General features: G+C 40.5%; 1 protein-coding gene across 5 annotated transcripts in view; it reads left to right on the forward strand.

Annotated features, from left to right (window-relative positions):
* PCDH15 (protocadherin related 15) overlaps window positions 1-14025 on the forward strand; it is a 669788-nt gene that overhangs the window by 560941 nt on the left and 94822 nt on the right. For all 5 annotated transcript variants that reach the window (XM_052677550.1, XM_052677554.1, XM_052677555.1 and 2 more), the window contains one exon: window positions 12203-12319. In XM_052677550.1, coding sequence (XP_052533510.1) covers window positions 12203-12319 — 117 coding nt within the window. The remainder of the gene's footprint in view (window positions 1-12202; window positions 12320-14025) is intronic.

Below are 14025 nucleotides of genomic sequence, written 5' to 3' on the forward strand. Positions count from 1 at the left end.
GCTTCTACAGTACCTCTCTGTCTTTGCAAAAATTTTGATGCACTGCTTCTGCTTCCTATTAGTCTGCCCTCTGAACCAGTGGTTTCCAAGCGAGTTAAAGAAAAATATAGCTTTTGACATCATTCCATTAGCCTTTGTTTATATTTCCACGGAGGAAGTTGCTCAAACCTTCATTTTTTCTAGAAGAACCTTTTACCAAGCACAGTGATTTTCTGCAAGAATTGAGTTTTGTTTTGATGTTAAATTAGCTATTCTGAAATTGGAATGTATTCAGAGAAAAGCTGCAATTCTGTTTGGTCTCAATGTTGTGGACAGAATGTGGCCTGAAAAAGAAAACAGTTTCTATTTTGCATGAGAAAGGAAGAGGAGGAGGGGAAGAAGGAAGAAAAGAGGTAGAAAAAACCAGCAAAGCATTGACTATATCTTCCTCTGCACAGGGCTGACTCTTTCAATCCATCAATTTTGTCAACCGAATAACTGACTATGTGTAGGTCTCATATGTGTGGCTCTCAAGATGGGGAAGGGTTTGTGGAAAAAACTATTTAATATTTCACTTTGTTGGACAGAGGCCATTAATGGGTGCATATCAGAGAGGAGCTAAAAATTTAGAATCTTGATCAGAACAAAGGTCTAGAAAGAAAATAATAGATTATTTTGAGGCTATGGAGGAACTTTACTTAAATTCATAATTTTTGGGGGGGAAAAAAGAAAGGAATTGAAATCAGAACTTTGCTTGAGATGAGAAGGACTTCTAGGACAACTTGAATGGCTGATTCTAGAGCAGCTGGACAAGAACAAGGAGAGTAGCTGGCTAGGTGTGAGAAGCAATGGAATAGTAACAGAATGCTGCAGTATAGTTTGGGTTTGTTCTCATCTGCCATTGATAAGAAGGGAGAGAGCTAACGTGCATTGACTGGGGATGAAAAGTCCAGATCAGTGCTGAGAAAGCCCAAAACTGAAGTTCTCTCAAGGACAGAAGCATTCATACTGTACAGGGCCAATGTCAGCACATCGTGGCAAGCTGACAGAGGATGCTGATCTCTGGTCAGCAGCTTTGTGAGGATGTTTACAGGGTACTGACTCTGGCCTCAGATCTTGAATGCATAAATGACGCTGTATGAAGCAGCCTCACCCCCACCTGTCCATTGCCTGATCACAATCTGGTCTTTTATTCCTCTGCAGTCATAACTGCGGTCTGAGCTGTTGCTGTAGGGCAGAACTAAATCGATAACTCCTGCTGAGCATATCTGTTGTTTCATGGGTGTGGTTTATATTTTTTTGAGTGAAGACATCTGTGCAGGGAATCACGGTGGTTTTTAAAAATGGCAATTTTTGCCAGACAGTCTCCCAACTCAGAAGCTGTGTGTGTGGATAGGGTGCTTCTGTGTGGGGATGCACATCCCCCTGCCACAGATCTGCAGGCATCTTTCCTGCTGAACCTGCCTGCTCCAGAATAGGAGTGCGGTGTGTTCTTCTTACTTGTAAATGTGCTTTCACTTTATTTAGATTAGAGCTATTTCTTTAGTACAGCACACCTGACCCTGAATAGGAAATAAGCCAAGTGCAAGTCTATTGTAGTCCCCATAACAACAGTTAGGCAGCTTACAGACTTTGTTAACTCTGTAAGTCTGTAAAGTCAAACTCAAAAAAAAAAGTCTTAAGAGAAAACCAGAAGCCAGCAGTAAGGCAACATGAGAACCAAGCAGGCAATGTATGTAACTGTGAGGGATGCAGTCTTTTTGGGCCAGTTCTCCTCTGCTAACAATCATCATTTTTCATAGCCCAGCTTTAATAGGGAGCATTATATTTTTTGCTCTGTGATAGGATTCTGTTAACCGACTAGTACAACATCTGATGGTGTCTATTATTTATGTGATGTAAAGTGAATGAGCAGCAGTGCAGTGTACCCATAATCACACAGATCTTTGTAGCTGGGAGGAGGGTGAATACATGCTGTGACTTTCTTTAGACACTCAGCCTTTGGCGTGACAAGTTACAAATAGTTTATATTAACCTTCCCTGAACTTGATCAAAGCACAGACTGCAAAACAACTTAATCTGTTACCTACGCGTCAGTGTTGAAATACATTCGCTGCTGCTGCTGCAGCCAAGTGGCCCTTTACAATGTATGACGTCAACTCTTTATACAGAGGAAATTGAAGGTAAATTAAAGAGCTGTGTGTTTAATAAGGAAATGCATCCTGCACTGACTGTGCCTTTAAAAAGCTGTATTTAGCCAGAAAGTAGTAGTATTAGCCTCCTTAAAACAAAATTTCCTTCTCTGGTTTCCTGTTTTGTAAATCAGGCGCTGTTGTATTGTTTCTGGTATGACTGAAGAGGAATGGTGTAAGTGGCATGGAGTTCCTTTTGCCAAATTAAAAAAAAAAAAAAAAAAAAAAGCAAAACAACAAAAAAGAAACAACAGAAAATGCCAGACGACTTTGTCAGCAGCCTTACACAGCCTGAGGTTTTTCATTTTTCTTCAGCTTTCAGATTTCTCTTGCTGCTTATGTATTTTTTCACTATAACTGTCTTATCTTGGGATGGATGGAGAGATTACACAAGCGTTCATTTTTGTTAATTGATAATTGTAGGCTGGTCTGTAATCAAGAACACAAAACTTACTTTGTTTTGTGTATGTAGATATATTTATGAATATATCTATAAAATTACGCAACTTAGAAGGAGTTCTGTAGGTCTTGAAAATGTAGTTTAAGAAATGAAAATTGCAAGCAACTCCAAGAGACAATTTTTTTGTCACTGTTGAGGCCTCATTTCTCTCATCGTGTTAACAGCAGAGATTTGCATTTGTGTGGAGTCTGAGAGAGCTGAATTACCTGCTAAGGGTGTCTGTAGTGCATATTGCACTTTAAAGTACCCTCTCCTAATATAAATGTTTTCAAGTATTGGGAGAAGTGGAATCATTACTGTTCAAATGGTGTGCTTATGTTAGGAATTTACTATGGTGGCAGAGCTGTTTCAGAGAAAAAAAAAAAAAACTTTTTTCCTTTTTATGCTACTGTTAAATAAATAATGTATTCCTAAATGTACATGGTAAGAATCTTTGTATCATGGAGCTATGTATCAAGCAGCTTGCATGTTACGACCTTCTCTTATCAGTAGTACCATCGTTATTTTTTTTTTTATCAGTTTGTCTCTTTCTTGTTTATTATAATTGCTTTTTCTTCTTCCTTCCGTAATCTGGGAGAAGATTACTTTTCACTTTTTCAAGTAGAGTATATGGTAGAATGCAGCCTTTAGCTCTGGCTGGTGATTCAAAGTGATAAAGCAACATGAATAAATAAAAACTGATCTGTATGTTTCTAGTGATGCTCTATTACAATTCTACCAGCAAAACAATTCCTGTAATTCCTACTGTGCCTTAATCCCAGTGGGCTGTTATTACAGAATGAATTTCCAGATGTGTAAACCTGACTGTATCCATTTGTCCAAAGGGATGGTGAATTCCCAAACTGCAGCTGTCAAATTAATTTTCCAAGAGAAGTACAAAATAGAGAATATTTGCCACTTAAAATACTCTTCCTGCTTCTCTGTGAAAGAGATTGGAGGTTGGAGCTTTGGGAGCTCAGTTGGTTTGTTTTCACTGTGTCAGATGACTGACTTTTTTATTGAAGATTGGAGCCATGCTTTGTTTTTCTTTTTTGTGTTTTTTTTTTTTTCTGTCATTGCTTTTAGTAACAGTATGTCTACAACAAATGAGTCATCTGGGATTTCATACAATTTTTTTTTTTTTTTTTTAACTGTCAAAAGATCCTTTATTAGCCAGAGCAAAAGCTCACACCAACTAAGGTAAGTGCCCACCTGGAGTTACTGCTTGTAAACTGAGGGAGTCTCCTGTGTCATGTGGCCTTTAGTGACTGTTTTCTAGTCTGGTTAAAAATCCCCGGTGACAGGAGAACTGCCACCCAAACTTCAGTCTTGAGTATGTGGAGAGCAAACCTGCGACTGCTTGGGGAAATAATTTGCAGAGTACCCTGAGTGTATAACCAAGATGTTATAGTCACAATATAATTGTGTATAATCAATAGATATCAAGATGTTATAATTGCAATATAATCAAGAGAGTAAGGCAAAGCAGACAACGATCACAAAAAGAGAATAAATGGAAGAGCTTACCCTTGGGTTGAGCTCACCAGAAGATACCAAAAGAGGGGATCTCCAGAAGAGATCCTTCCCCTCTGGTAGCCAGCTCTTAAATAGGTCCAGGAGGGGTGGAGCCAGGCCCCACCCCTTCCGGCAGCACAGGTGAATTGCCTTCACCTGTGCTCCTCTGGTTGACTCAAGGCTCACCTCAGGTGATCAATCAGAGGTTCAGGCCGTGACTGAGCAGTTCCCATACACCTGAGAAACCTACTTTTGCGGAGGCACTGGGGAAGCCAATTGGTGTCACCTTTTTGCATTGCAGTAGAGCTTTCAGTACTGTTTCTTACAGCATTCTTCTGAACCAAATGCCCAGCATACAGCTAGACACAACCATAATGAGATGGATGGGTGAGCAATAGGCTTGACAGGTCAGGCTTATAGGGGCAATGTGAATGGGGCTACACCAGCCTGGAGGCCAGTCACTGGTGGCTTTCTGCAAGGCTCAATTTTAGGGCCAGTTCTCTTCAATGTATTCACCAGCGACTTGGGTGCATTGCTCAGTTTGCAAGTGGCACTGAATTGGGAGGAGCTATCGGCTCCTTTGAAGGTAGAGAAGCATTGCAAAGATCTTGACAAATTGGAGGTCTGGGTGGTCACCAACTGCATGAAGGTCTGGGCAATCTGTTCCATGCCCAGCCACCCTCTAATGCAGAACTTTTCCCCAACCACCTCCCCTGGTGTTTTGCTGACACGCTAAGTTTTGAATTACGATACACAGGAGCATAATTTTTGGCTTTTCAGTGGAAGCTTCACTTGGTTCTTGTTCCTAATGAGCACATCAGCAGCAGCAAATCATTGTCAGGATTTTATGTTTTGGCGAGATAGAATAATAATAATAATAATAATAATATATGATAACAGTAATAATGAATATTTGCTGTCAGAATGCAGGTAATGAAGGATACATGAAAATGAAATACAGTAGTGAATAAGTGAAGGTCAGACATGTCACCAGCTTCTTATATGTCTACAATAAAATTTAGTAATGCTTTCTCAACAAATTTACATATGTAAATTAATGTTTCCTTTCTAACATGTAAAAAAACCTATGTTTTTGTTGTGGCATATAGGGCAGTCCAGCACAGTGGCAGCCCACTTACAAGAAGGCTGAAGAAAAAAGAAAAAAAAGGACTTGTATTGCCTCCAAGATGTAACTGCTTATTTTTTTCTTGTGTTGGACTGTAGTCTAGTGAACAGATGCATTTTTTCAATCCCAATGTACCTGGCAGGTTGACTTCCTCCCAGCTTGATGTTGTCTGCTAACTTACTGAGGATGCACTCAATTGTCTCATCCAGGTCATCAGTGAATGTACTGAGCAGGACAGGCCCCAGCACTGACCCCTGGGCAACACCACTTGTGACATGTCGTCAGCTGGATTTAACTCCATTCACACCACTTTCAGTGCCTGGCCCTCCAGCCAGTTCTTTACCCAGCAAAGAATGTACCTGTCCAAGCCACGAGCTGCCAGCTTCTCCGGAATACTGTGGGAGACAGTGTCTAGATGTTTAAATGAAAAGTTAATCTTCTAGTAATGAGATTACATTCGAATAACATTTACGTTTTCTCTCAGGAAAATAAAACTCTATTGTGAGAATAATCTTCTTAAGTCACGGTGTAAATTCTCACTTATTTCAGTGCTGAAATCTGAGATTCCAAATCCAGAGGCCTCCATGGGGCTGAAATGAAGGGTCCTGGACCCAGAGTTGCTGGAGGGGCCCAGGAGAGGCTGGGCTGTGGGTGCCCTTAGGGCCATGAGATCTTGTGGCGTTAGGGGATTTTCATTCTCCTTAATAAAGTATTTTGAGCTTTGCACTGAACAACGTCTTTCAGTGGCTAAACTGAAGAGGAATAATGAAACTCAAGAGGAATAATGGTTGTCAAGTACATTGAAATAAAAAGAAAAATTGCTTTGTAGAAAGAGTTTAAAGGGGGAGAGTAGAGAAATGTTTTTCTGTGAAAATCCCTGGTGTTTGGAAATCCCTGCTGATTATTGAATGCTTGTAGGCAGCTTGGATGGGAAGCCACCAGCTCTGATAATGTGCACATAGACTTAGTTGACAGATGTTCAAAACAAAAGGACGGCAGAAAATTAAGTGTATTGATAACTGGAGAAAAAATGGAAAAGTATGAAAATTTTAGTGTGACATCAGCTATGTTTTGAGGTAAACTTCCTTGCTCTCTCCCTTAGTGGGTTTATGTTAATGTACATTTAATTTTAGTGGAAGTAGGAACCACTTTTAAAATACATTTTTTTTCCTATTTATTACATATTATAAAAGCCGGTAGACTGCAAAAAGATCTGTAAATGCCTAATATGCATTTATCAGCTCAGACACCGTTCTGTCATTGTGACTTTTACAGTGAGGGCATGTTTATTTCCACTTAGATACAGGTGACTAGAAACCTCACTATCAGTTGTTATAATCAAAGAATACAGTCCCAAAGTAGTAGGAAAAACCCACGGATGTACTTTAAAACCCTTTGTGAAATGATTCACGAACCACAAACATATAATATTTACAAAGCTAATTTCCCTAGCCAACCCATAGTGATTTTGTCAGTAGATTGGAAACAGAAGGAAGTGTGTCTTTGTAGACCTGTAGAAGTTTTGCAGTACAGTAGTTTGTGCTTTGGGAGCTGAAGAGAGAGACAAGAAGGAAGAGCAGCTTAGTGCAAAACTGTGTTTGTAGCACAGTCCCGACAAGTAGGCATTCTTGCATTCATACTCAGTTGATGATGGTAAAAATCCTCTGACTCGTAGTGGTCTAGATACATCAGCAGTACCTCTGAGCTTGCTGTCCTTTGTTTGGGAGTTTATCCCTCTGGAACTGTTCAGTAGCTTAATGACTGGATTTTGCTGTTATGGAATTGCAACTGTTTTAATAAATAATAAATAATCAATACCTGATTATAATTAGGTCACATGCAAAAAAAAAAAAAAAAAAAAAAAAAAAAAAAAAAAAAAAACACCAAGATGAGTTTGTAAACTGTACAAAATAACTATTAGATAAAAAAGGTGTCAGCCTGTTTCCACAGGAAGAAAATTGGAAGAGGGTAAAGCGTTGATTTTTATTATAAGGGCTGGAGGAGAAGCTTTGCTCCTACTTGGTAGGGCTGCCCCCTAGTGTACTGCGGGCTGCAGGCTGCAGAAGTCAAGTGCAGCAGCAGGATTTCCTGTGCATGATGAAAGGGCTTTTAAAGCACAGATGATTATGACTGAGATAGATAGATGCAGATGTGTATCCATATATTTATGTAGGTGCATGTATATTTGTGTAAATATATAAAATAATATTGGAGTGTCACCTTGCGGTACTTCTGTTTGTGTCAAGCTGATGAAAAACAAGGTTTCTACCAAAATCCATTTTCTCTTTTTTATTATTATTATTTTTCAGAAAGTCTTCATTAATGATGCTCAAATAAGTCAAATCTCTCACTGTAATGTTGCCTGCCATTAATGGAAATAGAGGCAATGACGAGCTGCAGCTGTAGTTCACTAGAGTGAGCAGGATCTGTGTCCTGATCCCATCACTTACATTACATCCTGGTGTACTTTAATTATGTCAAGAATTGCCCAAATGTCTTGGTGCTGCTATAGCAGCTCTTGGCACGTTTGACTATTGCAGGCTTTGCTGCTCAGGGTGTGAAGTGTAGGGTTTTATTTTTATACGTGGAACTGGATATCCTTTAGCAGATGGATCTGTAGAATCCAATGCACAGTCACACAGGAGCATTAGCACCCTCCCTGTTTGTGCCTGTCAGGAACAGCTGTTCCTCCATGGTGGAGGAGGTGCAGAATGGGCTGAGCTATGCTAGCTTCTGCTCTGTGTGTACTGCGGGTATTGCGGAGGGGCAGTGATGATGCAAAGAAAGCAGATATTTGAATCCACAGAATCATAGAACAGCTCAGGTTGGAAGGGACCCCAAGGATCATGAACCTCCAACCCCTTGCCACATGCAGGGCCAGCAACCTCCACATTTAATGCCAGCCCAGGCTGCCCAGGGCCCCATCCAGCCTGGCCTTGAACACCTCCAGGGATGGATGGGGCATCCACAGCCTCTCTGGGCAGCCTGTTCCAGTACCTCACCACTCTCATAGTAAAGAACATCCAACCTAAATCTTCCCTCCCTCAACTGGAGGAAGAGCAGAACATTACACCCAGATGTTGAATAAACATTCTTAACTTGGTGAAGCACAAACATCTTCCAGTGTCCCCGTAAATCTAATGTATGTTGTTATCTCTGAAGTCTGTTTAAGTTTACAAGTTAATTTTGTGCTCAGAATGCTGTATTGCAGATCTTTTTCTTCTGCACTGGTTGTGTATTGCCCTCCCACATTGGCGGTACCACCTGTCGAGGAGCACCTACTGTTTTAGTGCATTACTGCCGGTGACTGCCTTCATGGTTTCTAAATTACTTATTGATTTGCTTCTCCATGCCTTTCTTCCCCCATGTTTTTTTTCTCCCCATTGACATTCCTGGTGTCTTAGCTCACCAGCATTTTTGTTCATCATTCTCATAATATCTGTAGATCAGTCAGTATTTGTTCTCACAAATCTTTTTGATTTTTTTGAATGTGATGTGTCTTGTTCAGAGTGTAAGGAAGTTGGCTGGAGTTGAGAGTGATGTCTGAGACAACAAATGAGTTGGCATCAAGAAATCTCTTTACGTTTTCATTTAGTTTTGGGATTCACACACGTGAATCCTCAAAAATGACAGTATTGGAGTCTGTATGCTTCCTATATTGTGCTTTCTTTGTGCTTTAGATTCTTACTCTTTCTGAAAGGGAAGGATGCAAAAACTTCTGCTGTATTGCTCTTACATGCTGCCCAGCATGAGCAATGTGATACAGAGCCAGAAGTGTTAGGTAAAGGGAAACTGTAATAGGGAGAAAGCTTTGTTTTCTTTATGCTTTGACTTTGAGTCCTTGTGTAAACAAAGGCACACGGAAGTATAATAAATCTTTGGCTGGATGAGCAGTGACACAAGGGCAATGTTGTACTTATATATAAATACTGTCAAAATACACAGCCCAAGTATTTCAAAGCAAGATATATAGAGCACATTACCTGTATTTTCCATTTACGTTTTTGTGTGTGCTTGATAGTCAATAGCAGCCTGGATTTATATGAATGAAGCAAAGGAATGTGAATAGTTGTAAGATGTTTGCACAGTTTGACCACTGGAGCACGTGCACCACAATAACACACTGCTTGTTGTTATCACTTTGTGGTAAATTACCACTCCATCCCTAACCTGTAGTTATTGATTGCACCAATAAGCCACGTACATTCCAATGCAAAGTCAAATTCTTGTGGAGTTTAGGCAGAAGCCTTCATCTATAAGGTCATCTTCAGTGCAAGCTGTGCAAGAGCATGTCTGTCCACGTCCTTGGTCTCAAGTCAAACCAAAGACCCAGCACTTGCTCTAAAATGTTATATTTTTATCCAGAGTTCTTCTGTCATGAGAACTTGGAAGTTCTATCTCTGTATCAGTCAGAGTGCTCCATGCTGTGCAGCATTCGCTGTGAAGTCCACTGTGATGCAAGGGGAAGTCTAACTGCAGAGGCCACAAGGCTTGGGAGGATTGTGCTTGTGATCTCTTAAGCTCATCTTAAAGTATGGAGTTTGGTATCCTCTCATACTCCTAATAAAATGAGATTTGTATGGTAGTCCATCCTCGGTGCTTTTTGCTCCTTGTGACCTTTTTGGTACCTGTAAGTGCCCATAGCATACGAGGAGAAACATTAATTGCTGAAGGAGATGATAACGTACAGAGGAAATGCCCCAACGTACGTGTAACAAAACCACTTCTTGCTGCGTGGGAAGTAGCCCAGAAGTCTTTTTTTTTTTCTTTTTTTTTTTAACCCCCCACACTGAACAAGGACTTCTACTAGAATAAAGAGGCCATTACAGTCAGTAAAGCCTGTATCCACATCGTCTGCCTGCTCCACTCATACCTTCTGCTTGCTTCTGGCCATTCCTTGTCATGGAGATTTATGATTGGTACGTGAGAGACCTGATTACCAGCCTGCAATCACAGTCGTGCTCTCACTGCAGTGCATAGTGCAGCTGTGTGATGGGAGCATGTCATTCTTATGGGGGAACTTTCATTCTGATAAAAGTGAGGCCGTAAGCTGAAATTCTGCCACGTAGAACAGGTGGCTGCTTTAAGATTAAGCAGGAGATGAGCCGCAAGGAAAAACACACGGAGCTGTTCTGTTTAGGGATGACTGAAATGTTTGGTGTCTATTTGGTTGTCTTGGATTGGGCTTATAAGGCACAGTCATGCATAAAGCTCCACTCAGAGGAAAGGTAAGTTAGGACAGAAAGCTTTCTGCTTTTCTACTTTATGTTTCGCTTTGTATTCCTGGATATTTTCTGGTGATCCATGTATCTTGAAAAACAGATGTAGTAAGTAGAATGGCTTGGTCATTTTCTATAGCAGAGCATGTAGTGTATCATCTTTCAGCAGGATTAGCCTTTCCAGCACTTTAAGTTGCAGACTGTCAGGAGCTAAGGTACACAAAAGATAACAAAAATATCACGGTGATTCCCCCGCAATGAGCATACAGCTGAGCGTGATCCAGTGCTGCTGCACCAAGGAATAGAGACCAGGTATGGCTGGAGGTTGGTGGCCAGGAGAAAGAGGAGGTTGTGATTTTGTTGTTTTATTTTGTTCTAAAGACAAATAAAGGGATGGGTTATTCCAGGAAAAATCAAATCATTGTAAGCATTGTACTGGGTTGTTAGCCCAGATGGGGTATTCTTATGGAAGGACAGAAGGTGTCTTCTCTGTGCACGCGCTGTTTGTAAAAGTCTGTGTATCCCACTGAAAAACTTCCAGAGTCTGCAAAACATGACATTCCTAAGTAAACAGATTTACACAGTCATAATACCCGTGCATGTAGTATTGTAGGAGATTTCCTCGTATCATACTGGAGATTGCTTTTAATACAGAGATTTCATTTGCCAAGGTTTTCAGAGATACCTTTGTGCCCACTTCAAACAAACTCATTCTGCATCTTTTCTGTGTGGTCGAATGGGCTGTGAATGGCACCTTACAGACTGGGATTGCTGGGTGGTGTTGGCTTCTAGCCATGACACTACATTGCTCTGCGCTGGTGTTTCTGAGAGAAGAAGCAAACAAAGGACAGCTAATTCTGAAGAGATGGTGTCACTTTGAAGAGTTGAGAGGAGCAAAATTGGTCCTGTAAAATAGTCCTTGGTTTTAGATTCTCAGATTAAGCAAATTATCTTCTTGCAAACAGATCAAGACACTGAAAGTGAAAGATGCAATGCCTGTAATTCCACAAAGAAATGCTAATTTGTTTGAATTTGGATGCTTTTCCGAAATCTTTTCATTAGAAGGCTCTCCTAGTTTGAATTGCCTACTTGTCACTTTTTATTTTAATTTGATGGTCCAATTGTCTCTTTGAAAATCTAAAGATCAGCAAAAAAGCATTTCCAATGCCTTGAAGCCTTGAATTGCAGACCCTGCAGCAGAACATAATGCATTAATTATCCAGCCTCGTATTACATGGATTTGTAGCAGTGATTTCCTCATCTTCACAGACGTGTATTACTGACATTTCCCCTGATGAGGTGTGGATGAATGTTTTAAATGATAACATAGCACACTAGACAGTGTGAGCATTTGCAGCACCTCTGTAGTTAGGTGCCATCAAGCAACAGCAAGCTCATTCATTTGAGAAACTTAGCAAAACCACGTTGTGGCCCTCTGCTTGAGAAGCAGCTGTCATGGAAATCTCTGCTTGGTTTACTTGTAAGACTGTATTTTCCTGCAGAATTCCCTTCTGTTGATCTGTCTCATATGAATATGTTGCTTTGAAACTTGGCTCCTTCTGTGCTACTTCTGCATGGTAGTAATGGAATCGAGAGCTACAAAGATGCTGTGAATGGCGAATAGGTTTCCAAATGAGGAAGGAGCAGTCAGGTAGTGTTTGAAGGATCAATTGTGAACGTGTCTATAGCTTTGTTTAAACTTCAGAACTAAACTCTTGATTGTGTTTTGCAGGATATGAATGATTACTCGCCAGTATTTAGCAAGACGCTCTACAGAGGAATGGTTGCTCCCGATGCTGTCAAGGGCACTGTTATCACTACTGTTTCAGCTGAGGATCAAGATCCTCCGGTAAGCAAAAACATTCTGGTAATACTCTGCACCCAAGAGGGAAAAATCTGTAACCCCTGTAAGTGACCTATCCCTCTCAACAGCAAAGGTGATAATTATGAGTTCCACAAAGCAGTAACTCGTACATTTTTGTCAGCCTGGCCTTTGTCATTCTGGACAGAGGCTGCATTTGTGAAATGATGATTCCCAAAGGTGACAAGTCAGTGATACAGCTCCTTTCTGACAGCAACATTTTTGGAAACCTCTTGACTTCCCAGTGACAGGTGAAGTACAGGAATAGGGAAGCATGGCATGCATGGCTGGCTTTTCTACAGTTGTGCAGCTTAGCAAGGAAACAAAACACAACTCTGTGAGACTGTTGCTTTCTTGATTTGCATTTTTTGCTCAGGGTCACATGGAACTGCACAACCCACCAGCTGGCCCTGTTGGACTCTGTTTGAACAGTGTGGTGATGTTTTGGGAATGAGGCTTATTCTTGCCACTGGCTTTTATCGCTGATCCCTAGTGAAGCAGTTGATTGACAGAACTGAGCACATATGTTTGACTTGTTAGCTATTCTGAAGGGCAATATCAATTTTTGTAATCAGAGGTTGATGAACACTGGTGGCCAGATGATACACTGAGGACAATAAAAGCCAAAGATGTTCTGCCAGCCAGGTTTAATTTTTAATTGTTAGTGTTTCACATATTGAGGAGTATAATCCTCAGGGAGAAGTGTTCAGAGTGAATGTGCCACGTACATTAAAAGCTGATGGCAGTGCTTTGACACAGATCAACTGTTGCTTAGCAAAATATGCTTCATAGTAATTTATTTACCACTCAAGGACAGAATGCGAAAGCAGTGTTTCTGTAAGGACAGTCCTAGTATCCCCTTGTAAAAAGTCCTAACATACAACTGTAAGTGAATTCCCTGCAGGTGGTGTGCATCAGCTGCGTGTTACTGAGCTTTGAGGCATTAAGGTAGATGGTATCTGCTGAAGTTCTGAACTGTTGTTAGTCCAAAATATATAAAAGACAGTATTATCAACATATTGCGGATCGTTCCTGAATGAAAAAGCACTCTGCTGCTGTGGTACTGCTGTCTAATTAGTAAGCTTTGTCCTCAAATAAATGACTCTGAACTGCATTCGTTATTTCAGGGAGTTCAACAGATGGTGCTTAGCTGGAGAAAATTCTCTGTTGCTCTCCCCAGGAATGACTTGGGAACCAGGGATTCCATTTCTGTTAAGTGCTTTCATCCTCAGTAGTTAGCAGCAAATAATTCAACAGAAAACACTCTGCTCGTCTCATGAGTGGAGTCACTTCAGAGTGATCTGCCAGTGGAGAGTAGAGAAAACTTGCTTTGCATGACGATCAAAACTGTGCAATTTTTTCATTGCAACAGTAAAAAAACTAAAGTACTAAATCTATCAGTAACAATTCTACAATCCTGGCAGCATCCCAGCACCAGTACATGTTTGCTCCTTCAGGTTATCACACTGATTTTTGAAAAAAACTATGCAGATAAGGATGGTAAGGATCAGTGAAATAGGGCAGATTTGTTCACAAATGAGTTATTGGGATTACATAATAAAGTATTCATGACTATTCACATATTATTGTGATTTGTATGCTGGTTTTATTTAACATTCTCTGTTGAAGATATTAGATATGTAGATATGTAGATATGAAGATCAACAGATACGTAGAAGATATTTTGGTCTGGA

Source organism: Tympanuchus pallidicinctus, unplaced genomic scaffold (assembly GCF_026119805.1).
Source record: "Tympanuchus pallidicinctus isolate F22 unplaced genomic scaffold, pur_lepc_1.0 scaffold16, whole genome shotgun sequence".
Classification (NCBI taxonomy): Eukaryota; Metazoa; Chordata; class Aves; order Galliformes; family Phasianidae; genus Tympanuchus; species Tympanuchus pallidicinctus.